Raw genomic sequence first — 14,721 nt, forward strand, 5'->3', positions numbered from 1 at the left:
GACCGAGTCAGAGGTGGGCCGCGATCAAGATGGGCTTGAAGAATATACATGGAAGAATATACGTGAATCGGCCTTATATGCAAAGTTTGGGTTAGTTGGCCCGTGTATCTGTAATATAGTAGGATACGTATCGATTAGATAGAGTTTGGCTCGTGCACGGTTGGGATTATTCCCACGTTAGAAAGTCTACGGACTATAAATATGTATCTAGGGTTTATGAAATAAACAACAATCACGTTCACCACAAACCAATCTAGGCGCATCGCCAACTCCCTTGTCTCGAGGGTTTCTTCCGGGTAAGCATCATGCTGCCTAGATCGCATCTTGCGATCTAGGCAGCACAAGTTTATTCGCTGTTCATGCGTTGCTCGTACTGAAGCCTTTTTGATGGCGAGCAACGTAGTTATCTTAGACGTGTTAGGGTTAGCATTGTTCTTCGTATCATATGCTGTCGTAGTGCAACCCTGAGACGTCTAGCCGCCCTTACACCTATCTTAGGTGTAGGGGCGGCACCCTGCTTGATCGTTATTTAGCAGATCCGATCCGTTATGATTGCTCCTTGTTCTTCAAGGATTAGTTTAATATCTGCATGGTTAGGCCTTACAAACGGATTGAAGGATCCAGCGGCGCGTAGGGTGTAGTTTGCTAGCCCTAGACAGGATGTTCCGGGGATCAACCTCGTGTTGGTTTTTAGGCCTTGCCTAGGGTCGAGCTTACGAACACCGTGCGTGGCCGCGAGGCTCAATCACGAGTAGGATGTTCCGATTATGCGGTGAAAGCCCTAAATCGTAGTTGGTCGTTTTAGCTTTATTCTGATCAAGCAGGACCACCATATATTCGTACACCTCGTGCGAATCATGGGTGGATCGGCTCTTTGAGCCGATTCACATGACAACCTGAGAGCCGATCGAGGCTCGTATTTAATGTTTACGTGTATTGCATGCAGGAAACTAAGCGAGGCATCTCCATCACCTTCCTGACCAGGTATAGGTCAGGTGGCACGCCCTTGCATCAGCATCGGACGTGCGTGCCGAAGTCTTTGCGGGCCGTCGCTCGGAGGGACCAGGGCCAGCCGCAGTCCTGGGAGCCTCCCGGCTCTCCTGTGTTGCCCGTCGCTGCTCGCCGGTGGGTTTCTGACCGCAACACCTCCCCAAATACGTCGAATTCTTTGGCAGTCTAAGAAATGACAAGGAAGAGCGGGCTCATCAGCCCATAGGTTCTGAACCAGGATACAGTAAGAAGAGTGTTGAATGGTCACAAACTTTGGAGCAGCTGGTTTGTGATAACTGAGAACGACGTGAAGGGGACTAGTTGGTGTGATCTGCTCATGTTGTTTTTGTTTTGTATATCTGAGATGGAAATTCGGTCATTATATGGTTATTCGATTACAAGTGAAAATGTGAGACCTCTTCCATTGTCCAAAGTAACTGAATACGTTTGTCTGTCAAAGCCATTTCTTGTACCGGATATTTGATAGCACGGACGTGCACTTCATAGGAAACTAGAACGATACCCTGCGCGTTGCAGCGGGTATCTCTTTAAGAAATCTAATGAAACACATAAAACTTGGTTTATAGAATATGCAATATTTAGTTGACCATAGTAGCTGAGACACTAAATTTAATCGTCATGAAATGGATAAGTATTTGAAAATTATTATATTTCAGAGGTGTGCATGATTGATTAAGATAAGGTGAAATCAACCGACTATAGAACCAAATGATATGGATGGCTTGCATGAAAATGTATGCACATTGCAGCATTACGTTTAAAAAAATATCTTATATGGTTACGTATATAAGAGCTCATAATTAACACTGAGTTTAATTTGCAAAGAGTTTATTTGGTTGCCAAAACTATTTGGTGTTCAAGTTGCACATGACTTAACTATGTAATAATATAGCATTAGGGTGCAATATTATCAATCGAGCGGCAAATAAAAAGAATAACGTTGCTAGTTTAATGGTTAAAAATAGATAATCTAAATATCTTACATGTAGAGATAGATAATAAATAAGGACTATTATTAGTGGGGTGAGGTGGACAAACGATTGACTAAGGAAGTAGGTGATGTGGATAGCTTGCATGTTGAGATAGACAAATATTAATTACACTTAGTAGGTTTTGTTTTATAAGAAGTATAGATATCTAGTCATCTTTGTGGGATCATGGCGTGTCAGTTTTACATCTGGCAATGCGTTAATGCGTTATTAAGTCATGTACGGATACTTTCTTTGTTTATGTTAGACACTGGAATACTACTGGATACACAATCCTTTTCCATTGTGCATGAGTGTTAAACTCTTTAGCCTTTTCTTTTTTATAAAATGGAGGCAAAAGGTTTGTGTCCTTCATTAATTAAGAAGAAGGAAAATGCCAAGTTAATTGATGGAAAATCGAGAGAACCCCATTAAAACAAGATCACATGCTGGCTCCTCCCAAAACATTAATCTCCGCGACCGCCTCTCTACTTCGACAAACGCAACACACTACAACCAATAAGCCTGATGTATGGATCAACACCTCGCAGAGGAACCCCGTTGAAAACACCAAAAATACGAATTCTGACCAACAACACAAACATTAACAACCTGAGAAGATGAGATATTCATCAAGTAGCTGAGTACGCCTTCCATGATCGTGACACAATGGACATATGTATGACCCTCCCATGCCCATGTTGGCGAGCGATCTTCCTAACCGCCGCACCTAGGGAGCAGAACAGACTAATAGTATGGGTGATAGTACAGTTTGGAAACTTGCCAAACACTCCAAAAATATAGTTGTGTTGAAAGTTTTTCCCTTTCCTGCGTATGGAATTCAAAAACAATATGATATACCCATTTATAATGAGCTTCCAGCTACCTAGAATTTGTTTTAAATTTACTAAATAAGATGTAAATATACATACTAGTACAATATCAAACAATTGTTTACAGTATACATCATCGAGTAGGTATATATAGAGTTAACAATCTTGTAGACAAAGTATGAGACATATATAACCATACTTTATCTATGTAACATGTCAATAGCATCGCTGGTGTGTTCTTTGTAGTACTCCAACTAAGCCAACAAACTAATTATGGCATGCAACCGAGGGTAGCCGATCTACTCTACACTACTAATCTCTAGAGTTATCGATGCTATAGATGTTGGAGATATGTGTGCGCGCCTACTAAAATTGAATCGCAAACCCTAGGCCCGAGAGAAGATTTTCTGCTGTAGGGCGCTTGGAGCACCCACAATGCGGGGGCGCTTAAAAATTTGAAACCCCAGACATGCACACGCGCCTAGCTGATAGAACACCCAATCTTCTGGTTGGGTCCGATACCAAATAACAGCCCGGGATGAGGTTTTAACTGCCAAAATCGATGGGATTTAATTCCTAACATCGGGAAATTAGCGCCCCAGTGTGGGTGCTCTTACTGTGCCATTATCCTAAACACGCCACGCGATCAACTATCCTTACATTCTTTGTGAATCAAGACTTATTTGTCCCAGCAATCCGCTCATCGACAGTATTAGCAACCTCTCATTTCTTCATCTGCTCTACACTGCTAATCTTCGTCAACTCTCCAAAAGTTGGGTGTGGGTTGGGGGGGCGCCCCCCCCCCGCGTCATGTGAATAGCTCCGCCATTGATCTCGGTCCTAAAGCTCCGGACGAAGCAAGGCCGGCCATGGAGCGACACGGTAGTCGGTGACGCGGTCAGATGGAGGCAGATGAGGACAAAGAATGGAAGAGCGCGCTGATGCCAGGACATAGGTATGGGAAGGCTATACCAGTGGGCCAATGTGCAGCTTGTGTGATGCTTCAGAGTCACAAAGGAGACGCGATCGCTGGAATGGCATGTCCTCTAGAGAACATAAATTAGTGTGGCAACAGCATAAATAGTGCCGTTGTTGAAAGGAGTAGAATGCTTGAAAAGGATTGGGTGCTTATCGCCATGCATCAAATCAGACTTGCTTGAACTCATACAAGCATGCACTGGAGTCATCGAGATCTTGAGCCCACCTAACTTAGCCAAGTTCCATTGCTTATAATTTAAAAGGATTTATAGCTTGTGATGATGATCCCGGGATTCATCCTTCTGGGGGGTAACTCTTTTATCACCTCCATAAAGCACCACTAGGCATTCCTTGAGAAAATTCTAGTTCGATCGATCCAAGCGACCATAGGAAGGACACAAAGCTGGCTTTTGTTTATTTACAGCGGCAATTTTGTCCTTAACAGATAGTTTTCCTCGCAAACAACAGTTCTCAACAGGCTAAAGCGAAAAGAAAAGAAGTTTGCGGTGAAGAAAACTGAGGCCAAGAAAGAGAGAGAGGCTACATTGTTGAAAAACCACCTACTCACATCGACAACCCAAGCCCAACAAGGCCGGAAGCCGCTGTGATACAGTATAACCCATTTTCCTCTCGTAGCAGTAGATTTCGCTCGCTCCCTTCTCCTCGCTCGACGGCGCCGCCAGCGCCACCTTCTTCCACCGGCATGCCGAATCCCGCGGATCCCTCTCCCCCGCCGGAGGAATGCGGCACTTTCAAATCTTGTCAGGTAAGCGAAGCTAAACCTCCCCACCCTCCTTTTTCACGGATCCCTTTAGGCTTTAGTTTTTCTGTACGTGTTTGTGCAGGTCTTGCTCCAGCGGGGCCGTGACGGCGGCCGACAGACTCACCGACGACCTCATTGTGGAGATCCTCTCGCGCGTGCCGGCCAAATCGCTGTGCCGCTTCAAGTGCGTCTCGAAGCACTGGCTGAGCCTCACCAACGACCGGAAATACTGCAAGAAGCTCCCCCAGACCCTGGCCGGAGTCTTGTACAGCTGCCTCAGCAGCGGGGACGGGTTACTGGATCCATTTGTCCAGTTCACCAGTGGCACGCCGAGGTATCGCGCTCCGATCTGCACCACCTCTCTCGCCTTCCTGCCCAACCACCGCTGCGCCGTCCTCTTGGACGGCTGCAACGGCCTCCTCCTCGTGCTGTGGTACCCCAATGCGCGGGGTCCCGAGTGCTGCTACCTCGTGTGCAATCCCGCGACGGAGCAGTGGGTCGCGTTGCCGGACCCCAACCAGGTCAATAAGGAGGACGTATTGCATCTGGGTCTGAGTTTCGATCCGGCCGTGTCCTCCCATTTCCATGTATTTGCGTTCCTGAAGGAGAAGGCTGGTGGAGTGGAGGTGTATTCGTCTGAAACCGGAACATGGGTTTACAAGGACAATTGTTGGAACGGAGATATTATGCTCGCTAATCATCCGTCAGCATCTGTGTTTCTTGACGGCTACATGCATTTCCACGCCTTTCACCGTGAGCCGTACCATTGTCTAGCTGTGGTGGACACTAAGGGGGAAACAGCGGCACACTTCCGTGTTCCTGGTGGTATTTATGAAGGTTTTATTCAGAAGTCGCAGGGATGCTTGCATTATGTAAATTTTCAGAGAGATGAAGGCAGTGGTGTAATTCGCCTGGTAGTCTATGTTCTCAAGGACTATGGCAGCAAAGAATGGACGTTGAAGCATAGCAGTGAAACAGCATACATATTTGGCGAGAATCTTGCTTACCTTCATCCGCATTTCGAGTGGATTATGATTCATCCGGACTGTAACTTGATCTTCTTCACTGTGGGACATGGTATCTGGTGCTACAACATGGATCGTCGACAAGTCAAACTGATCACTGGTACTGAATATTGCATGGGGCCATATCTCCCGTATGTGCCGCTGTACTCAGAGTTACCATCTTTGCACGAGTGAATTCAATATGATATTGCTGGTGCCTTTACAAGAACTGGAGGCAATTGTTTGGAGCAGTGGTGGTTCAGTATGAAGACAACTTGGCTAATTTCTCTAAGAGTAGTTAATCAAAATTTCAGTACACTTTCTACTTTCTGTACTTTTCCTTGCCACTGCCACCTCCATGTTTTTGTTCAGCTTTGCATAGTGTTTTTGTGTAGCTACTATGGCCATTTACTGTAAGGCCTGATCAAGTATTATCATGCAGCTTAAACTTATGTCTTCTATTTGCAGTTTGGGATATTAGAATCATCTTATGGACTAAGACCTGGTGTACCACTGTGTTTGCTAAGGATATGATGCCTGTAATCATTTTCTGACCGCTATATGTGTTTGTTGATGGTGACTGAAACACTTCGGGTGAAACAGTGTCACTTTCTCTGGTGCCAAATGCTAATTACTTATTAGTAGGAAACTAAATGCTAACTAATTGTGGCCTCTTTTTGCGGGAAACTAAATGCTAATAACTCGTGGCATGCCCTAGCAGAACATCAACAATCAAAATGTTCTTTATTTTTGGAGCAGAGAATTGCTTTAGTGAATTAATCTGTTTGCTTGTTGGTATTTATTCATGTAGGTTGCTGAAAATCATCTGCAATAAGCAACACCATTCACTTCCAGTTTAGTCTTGCTTAGTTATATGATCTCTGCAATGCTGCACAATCGCTCCAGTCCAGTGCAGTTCTGGAACAGCAACTGTCTGTGATGGCTTTGTATAGTGCAAGGCCTGATTAAATATTGTCTTGCAGCTTAAACTTGTGCCTTCTATTTGTAGTTTTTTTTTTGAAATCAGCCTTCTATTTGTAGTTAGATATGTGTTTGTTCAAACAAATCTTATGGACTGAGACCTAGTAAACCATGGCCTGCCTAATGGTATACTGTTTGTGACATTTTGTTTACTGCTAGATATGTGTTTGTTCAAACAAATCTTATGGACTGAGACCTAGTAAACCATGGCCTGCCTAATGGTATACTGTTTGTGACATTTTGTTTACTGCTAGATATGTGTTTGCTCATGGTGGAACACTTTGGATGAGACAGTATCGCTTTCTTTGGTGGTAAATTCTAATTACCTTTTAGCAGGGAACTAAATGATAATTACTCGTGGCATGTTTTATTCTTTTATTAGACAATTGTTTTTTGGAACACATAATGGCTTCACATACTACTCCTTCCGTCCTAGTTTGTAAGTCACAATTTTTGAATATCTTGACCCAAGGTAGTAGCTGATTGAGTCTCATTTTCTCTCTCTCATCGGTGCATGCAGCCCATTTTTCTCTCTCTCATTGATGCATGCATTCTCTTTCTCTCCCTCATTGGTGCATGCAACCCCTTTCTCTCTCTCTCATTAAATAAAATTATGCCTTAGATGTGTGGTTTATGGAACAAATAGTTTTTAAGAATATGACTTACACTCTAGGACGGAGGGAGTAATATTGGATTATTGGGTATATAACCATCCTTGTTTGTCGGTATTTATTCATGTACGCGGGTAGATTAGAATAATTAGCACTAAGCAATGTCTTACTATCCAAGCTAGGCATGCTTTTAATTATTTGATGCTTTTAATGATGCTCCAGTCCGGTGCAGCTTTACAACGTTGTTTCTGAATTTCTAATTTTGGCGTCCTATAATTCTCAAGCAGCAAGCGTCTGTCTTGTGTAGCAACAAGGCTGCGGTTTCAGCTTCCAGCCTCCCAAGACAGACCAAAATCATCTATGTGTTCCTGGTGTTAAAACACGAGACTTTTTTTTTTGTTGATTTCAAGGGAGATAGATAGATGGTAAGGACCAGAAAGAAACATTGTGTGGTTTTTTTTCTGAACCTGTATTCTGGGTTGTGTTTTTCTGAACCTGTATTCTCGTTTGCCATGGTTACCTGTGGCCTTGGCCACACCAACAGTAAGTTGGTTAGTTAGTCAACGGACCGCTCCTTTTCCTCTGTGGCAGTGACCATTCTTATGAAGCAAATTGATGTTTCGTCTGATATTTGCTTCTATTGAATCCTTCATTTTCTCTTTGAAATCAAATCAAATTGGTGTTCACCGGTAGCTTCCTTCTATTCTGCGTGCAGTCTGTCTATTGTTCTGCCTGTGTCGTGGAGAGTCGTCTCCTGCCCGTAGATGTTGGAACTTCCCATCTGTTGATCATCCAATCAGGCAACTATACCCCTCGTCTTCTAATTCCTTCCATTCGACCAAGAAATTCTCTATAATAAATTAATAATTCGCAAATCCAAATCTGCTAATTGTTCTCTAATAGCACCTGCTCCTGTTGCAAATTTCCTGATTTCGAAATGTTGCAAAGCCTGGGGTGTTCTCTTTTTTGCCGTGTTCCTATGTTTGTTGGGATCTTTTCTTTGCCATGCGCATATCTTCCCAGAGCACGGCAAAGGACTGTGTTCCGCAATTTTTGGCTCACGCCAAAGAGATAGCCTTTGAAGAATTTTCCGGTAGTGATACGGAAGTTAACGTCCCCAAAGGATATACTGTATTAGATCCGACCGGATAGGGGAAAAAACGTTTCGTCCGCTCCGTCCTTCGCCGACGTCGGCGCACGCTGCCGGGCAAAGTCCCGTGTGGTGCCGGCGGCGGCGGACACGCTCATACCCGCGCGCGAGGCGGGCGACGCGGGGTCTCCCGGTGCTGGCGGCGGTGCATCTCGGTGGGCAGGGTTCCGGCGGTGGCTGCACTCCACCCGGGTGGCGGCGGCGCCGGGTGATGTGGTGGCGACGATGCGGCCTCTTGGCGGCGGGGCGGCATGGAGGTCAGCGGTGGCGCGGGCGGCACGGCCATGACCCAGATCTGGGCCTGTTTGGGCCCCATCTGGGCTTGGGCGGGCCAGGTCTGGCATCCTGAGGTCTGCTCCCGGTGGCTGGTGGAGCTTCTCTTGCGGAGTGTGGCTAGGACGGCGGCGCGTGGACTGCAGCGCGGCCACGGGAGCTTCACGAGCCCGCCGGGCTCAGCCGGGCCAGAGGGCCTGGTTTGCTCCTGTAGCTGCGTCCGGTCTGTCACCGCAGCTGGCGGTGGAGGTCGCGCCCTCCCGCGTGGCTACTGTCTAGGCTCTCCTCGGCTCGGGGTGACTACTATCGGTTTCGTCGGTCTTCGTCAGTGGGCCACGGTGAGACAGCGGTGGTGGTTGTGTGACCGTGCTGGCGCGAGTTGCTGGGCGGCGAGGTTGGCGGAGCATGATGGAGTGTCCGGGGCCGTGGGTCTTTGGGGGACGGGAGAAATCCTTGTCGATGGCCGATACCGACGCGGTGACGCTCACGGGCGCCACCATTCCTTCTTGAGGGGCGTCGGGTTTCCCCTTCCACTTCCCTTCCGCATACCGGGGAAACCCCAGGCTTGTCCGGGCAGTAGCGTCGTTATCGTCGCATCCCTTCTTGAAGGTGCTGCTTTGGTATGCGGCGCTTCGAAGGGCTAAACTCGAGGTGCGAATCTTCCGGAGGGCGCAGCGGTTGCGGATCATCAGCGTTTTCGTCGATCCAACTTTGTCATCCTTTCTTTCTTTTTTCTTCTTCTTTTGTTTTCTTTTGGGCTTTGTTGTGCTGTTTGTCCAGCGGTGGTCTCTATCTTGTATCAGTTCGTTGTTATATTAATATAGCGGGGCGAAATCCTATTTCGAGGAGATCCGGCCGGATAATAGTAGGAGTAGTAAATAGATTAATTCTCGGCTGTTTTTTTAATCGAATTCAATTGCCAAAGATATATACTTTTGCATTTGTTTGGAAAAAGATATATGCTTTGTTGCAAGTTGGAAAAGATCAGCTGGACCTGGAATACCATCCGACCGTGGTTGCCGTCTGGGTCCTTTTCGAAGTACCGGTACCACAGACCTAAACTTGAAGGAGATCGAGCAGGTTAAGGATGACATGAGAGGCCTATACCGATCTAATCTCTCACAAACATCCGGAGGGTTCAGTCCTCGCGCCGCGGAAGAAGACGTTTCAGAAGCCCAGTCTGCACTCTGCAACGCCACCGGGATGCCTGCGCCGGCCGAAGTCGCCGCCGGTGCGTTGATTATTCCGAACGATGTCATCTTCGAGATCCTCTCACGAACGCCAATGAAATCTGTGTGCCGATTTCGGTGCGTGTCTAAGAGCTGGCGTGCCCTCGTCTCTGACACGGTCTTCGTCGCCGCGCACGAGTCCCGCACCGAGCCGCACCTCCTCCTCGTCGCCAACTCCGCTAACCAGGAACTCGGCAGCCAAGGCCGCGATCTGCGGCTGCTGGACATGCACGGCAACGTAGTCAAGGTGATCAAGGAGGTCGGCTTCTATTGCGCGCACTGCCCGAGCTTGGACGACGCCATCTGTGTTACCTTTGATTATGGCGGCAACACAAACTTGGTCGACTTGCCCACAGGAAAGCTGATGATTACCAGCCAGAGTTTGCTCAACGGATCGTTCCGCAGATCCCGACTCGGCTGCCACCGTCCCACCCCGTTTTGTAGCTTCGGATTCGGCCTCGCCATGCCGTCCGGCGCGTACAAGGCGGTCCGCCTCAAAACCCGTGACCTCAACGACCCCTCCCAGCCCTGGGAGTGCGAGGTTCTTATGTTGGCGGATGGCGCTGGGTGGAGGCAAGCGCGATCGCGCGCACCATCCCCTGTCAGTGAAACGTTCGCCACCACGGTCAACAGTGTCTTGCATTTCCTCTCCATATTGGCGGTTTGTGTTTGTGTGCTCCGCTTCGACCTTGAGAGTGAGGAGTGGATAAAGGAAATTAAAGGCCCGCGAAGCGAAGATGGCATTCTTCTGTCCAAGTTAACCCATCTCGGTGGCACGCTTTGCATGACTGAGTATACCTATACACACGTCAACATATGGCTCATGACTGATTATCATAAGGAAACCTGGACCAAGACATACACAATCTCAACGACCAAACTTTGCGATAGCAACTGCGCGATTGGTAATATGATACCTCTGAAAATGATACATGAAAAGCTTCTCGTTTGTTGCTATGGTATCCACGGAAAGCTGCAAATCTATGATCCATGTGCTGAGATATTTACGTTTTCGACGAGGATGCCATACACCACTGTTGGTGAAGTTGGCATTTGCAGCTTGCACTTGAAGGGCTTTTGGCTGCCATAGTTGATTTCTTCTACCAGCTGAGTACTTATTAGGAAGGCTAGCACAGAGGCATACCACATCCATGATGCTAGTTTTCTAGCGTGAGTAGCGCATTTCAAGAGTAATGTTGCAAGCGTTCGTACAATAGGTTATTTTTCTCGCCAAGACATTGTTTTCTGAGTAAGTGAGATGTGTATGGTAGAGAAAAGCATTTTTCCTGTTGAAACCATGGTCGATCAGCCGCGCCTGCCTTAATGGCAGCGTGTGGACCGCACTAGTATCAGATCCTTCAACTCCCCCACATTTAATTTAGGCTGCGAGGATTTTCTTGGACTTTTCGGCGGGCTTTGTTTCAGGCTTTAGCGGCACAACATCAACGGTACGAGCTGAGGTTGTAGTTGTGGTTCGAGCTACGGTACGAGCTCTGGTGGGAGCTGCGGTAGGAGCTGTGGCTCGAGTTGCGGTACGAGCTCAGGTGGGAGCTGTGGTAGGAGCTATGGTTGGAGTTGTGGCGAGAACTATGGTTGGAGTTGCGATGGGAGCTGCTGTAGGAGTTGTGGTTGGAGCTCGTGTGGGAGCTTTGGATGGAGCTTTGGCTGGAGCTCTGGCTGTGGCTATGGCTACAACTGTGGCAGGAGCTCGGGTAGGAATTGCGGCAGGAGTTGTGGCTGGAGCTGTGGTTGGAGCTGTGGCTGCAACTGTGGCAGGAGCTCGGGTAGGAATTGCGGCAGGAGTTGTGGCTGGAACTGTGGTTGGAGCTGTGGCTGGCTGCAACTGTGGTTGGAGCTGGCGTTGTGGTATTGATAGGCACTAGAGGATTGACTGCAATAATGTCGCCTGTATGAGCTAACTGTGTATCGGTAGGCAGTGATTTTAGTTAAAATGTCCTCAATTGAAAAATCATTATGACTGGAATTTAAGAATTCTTCAATTGCATTAGGCCATATTTGAACACCTTCAAACCATATCTTCAAATCCATCATTATTCTAGGAACTATAATTCCCAACTTCCTTTCTCACTTCACCTTTTTGTCCAGAATTTTCTTAGTATCCCTATCGGAAATATTCTCGGTGGGTTTTCTCCTTTTCTTTCGTAGCTCACGGTCATCATTACACTAGTAGTTCCATTGGACGTCAATTCCTGCATCGGCAACACGACCATCTGCCAACTTCTTGTGCACCGGCTTTCCCAGGGTCTAGTTTATCGCCCGGGTGAAAGGTTGATCCCAGGGGGCTGATCCATCGGAGGAGGTTTCACATTCCATACGATTTTGTTTCCGCTACAAAAAAAAAATTATGAGACATTTAGAAATGTAACTATTAGAATGTAATCGACTTGATTAAAAGCTACCAGTAGATAAATTACCAGTTCATCAATTAATTGCTCCTTCTTCTTGTCTGCTACCTATTCCCCAGTTTTTTTTTGTCTCGATGGCACCGAGCCCTGATAAACTCATGTTGTCGCTGGTCCTCGAATTCTGCCCAGGGCTTGATTTTGGCAACAATTAAAGGATCACCGTCCTCCTTTTCCCACCTCGGCCTCTTGCGGTCGTAACCTCGGCTTCTGAGAGTGATGGAAACTATGTTCATGTGACACATGTCTAAACCCCACTTCCGCAAATCCTTGTCCTCCTTTCTAGCACAATTATTTTTGAATGTTTCCCACTCCTCCTTCGTGATCATGGGGATATGCCTGGCGTACCTTGGAGTAATCATCGCATGTATCCACCATTCTTTGTACTCTCGTCTTCCAACTGCTCATGTCCCCACTGAACTTGCCGAGAGCGTGGGTGTTTACCAGATTTTTGGTGAGATTCTTGTTGTTGTGAGGGTATGGTAATGTGTACCGTTTGTGCAACTTCGAGATAAGGCTGGCACATAATTGTGCATTCTCCCTAATGTTCTTCTCGTTGATCGAAATGGTATCTCTAAGAATACATCCGTATTGACCGACATAACTCGCTGCAACTGAGGGCGGATGAATAGGCTTACTTCCAAGACAACATCTGTTGTATTGCCGATCTTGTTTTGGTGTGTCTCCCTGCGTTGTTTCTTCAGTTTTATGCCCTCGGTGCCAGTAGTGCTCTCGTTGGCATCAGTGGTACTAGTGGCCCCATCATTGCCATCAGTGTCACCAGTTTCTTGAAAAAACTCCAATGCTGCTTCTGCTTCTCGTTGTACTGCATCTTTTTGTGCTACATTTTCTTTTTCTTGCGCAGTAGAGTTAGAACATGTCGCCTTCTCGTTGTGGTCTCCCGACATCTTCGACCTAAAATTGTAATTTATATAGTTGTAACAGAAAAATTAACGGAAAATTTCAGGATGACCTTTGCTAAAAATGTGACATAAGGATTTGCCAGAAATTTTCCGAAATGGAAATTAATCGACATTTCAGCAAAACATATCGATATACACCACGTAATCATCAATCGCAGCACTACAACACAAGCACTAAAATTAAAGGAAAAAATTCAGCATAACCTTTGCTAAAAATGGGACATACAGAGTTGCCAGAAATTTGCCGAAATGGAAATTAATCGACATATCGACAAAACATCAGCAACTCATATTTTTACACACCACGTAATCATCAATCGCAGAATTACAACACAAGTAGTAAAATTAGCGGAAAATTTCGGCATAACATTTGCTAAAAATGGGTCATACAGAGTTACCATAAATTTGTCGTAATGGAAATTAATCGATATTTCAGCAAAACATCAGCAACTCATATTCATACACACCACACAACCATTTCATCGAGCAGTTTAAGGGCGCAAATAATCATACCGGGAGGTGGAGGGGCGCACGTGGCGGGGGTGGTTGGCGTGTCACTCGGGCACGAGCGTGGTCGTCGTCTCAATGGCGCTGGGCGCGGTCGCCGGAGAGGTGGCGTGTGCTGCGGCTCAACGGCTTTGGTGCGGTCGACGACGAGTTCGAGGACGGGAGGGTGGAGAGCTTGGAAACAACTGTGTGTGTGTGGGGGGGGGGGAACTACTTCGGCGTAACGCTTGAATTTTCTTTAGTGAAAATAATAGCAGTGGACAAAACAGACACACGCTGCCACTATTTAGCGTCCCACGGTCCAAAATTAGTAGCCGCATGCGGGCCCAACGGCACGCTCCCGATAATATTGTACTAGTTGCATGTCGCCTGGCTGGCACACTGCGGCTAAGTTCTCAGCACAAGGTGCAGCCGGGGACCATGTAATAGTCGCATGTCAACAGCCTTTGCACACGACTAGTATGGATGTAATGGTTGGGTGCCATTTTTCGAACGTGACCATTAATAGCAACCGCGTGTCCTCAGCAGGATCCACTGCCAATAAGCTTGCCCCTATAGCCATTTTCCTACTAGTGAGATGTGCAAAGGATCGGACATATCCTCATTATAACTTGGGTGTAATTCTTTCTAGGACATTGTCATATGGTGTAGCCCATAATAAACCTAAACCTCTTTATGTTGGAGCTATTGCCATCATGGTTGATGGGCACATTAAGGAGGAAAGAACATTTAGAAACATAGAACACTAGTAGGAAACTAGCTATAGGTGGGATGCCATTTTATGGCACACTAAACAACCATGCGCCACTAAAAAAATTATGTGGTGCACCCGTGCGCCAATAAATAAAAAAATTCGGTGGCACATCAATTCTCCATGCGCCACAGAATTTGGCATTTCTGTGGCGCACCAACTCTCCATGCGCCACATATATCAGCTGGGGCCCACGGCCAATTATTGGGTTGACCAATTCTGAGTATTTCTGTGGTGCATGGAGCTGATGCGCCACGAAATGTCGCCTTTCTAGATCGCCCTTTTAGTGTTCAAAAAAATCACGTAAAACTATTAA

At 46.7% G+C, this 14,721-nt stretch overlaps 1 protein-coding gene across 1 annotated transcript; it reads left to right on the forward strand.

Moving 5' to 3' along the window:
* Window positions 1–3,714: 3,714 nt before the first annotated feature.
* Window positions 3,715–5,912, forward strand: LOC124662982 (putative F-box protein At1g20657). The gene is made up of 3 exons (XM_047200755.1): window positions 3,715–3,767; window positions 4,636–5,329; window positions 5,405–5,912. Exons 1-3 carry the CDS (start codon window positions 3,715–3,717, stop codon window positions 5,750–5,752), a joined length of 1,095 nt encoding a protein of 364 aa, XP_047056711.1. The 3' UTR covers window positions 5,753–5,912.
* Window positions 5,913–14,721: the final 8,809 nt, after the last annotated feature.

This window comes from Lolium rigidum, chromosome 1 (assembly GCF_022539505.1).
Source record: "Lolium rigidum isolate FL_2022 chromosome 1, APGP_CSIRO_Lrig_0.1, whole genome shotgun sequence".
In the NCBI taxonomy this organism is placed as follows: Eukaryota; Viridiplantae; Streptophyta; class Magnoliopsida; order Poales; family Poaceae; genus Lolium; species Lolium rigidum.

Excerpts from the sequence above, each read along its gene's own strand:
- LOC124662982 (XM_047200755.1), top strand. The coding sequence starts at position 3,715 with ATGGAGGCAGATGAGGACAAAGAATGGAAGAGCGCGCTGATGCCAGGA. Across the intron at positions 3,768-4,635 it reads GCGCTGATGCCAGGACATAG|GTCTTGCTCCAGCGGGGCCG; the intron begins GTATGGGAAGGC and ends GTGTTTGTGCAG. Across the intron at positions 5,330-5,404 it reads AGCCGTACCATTGTCTAGCT|TCGCAGGGATGCTTGCATTA; the intron begins GTGGTGGACACT and ends TTTATTCAGAAG.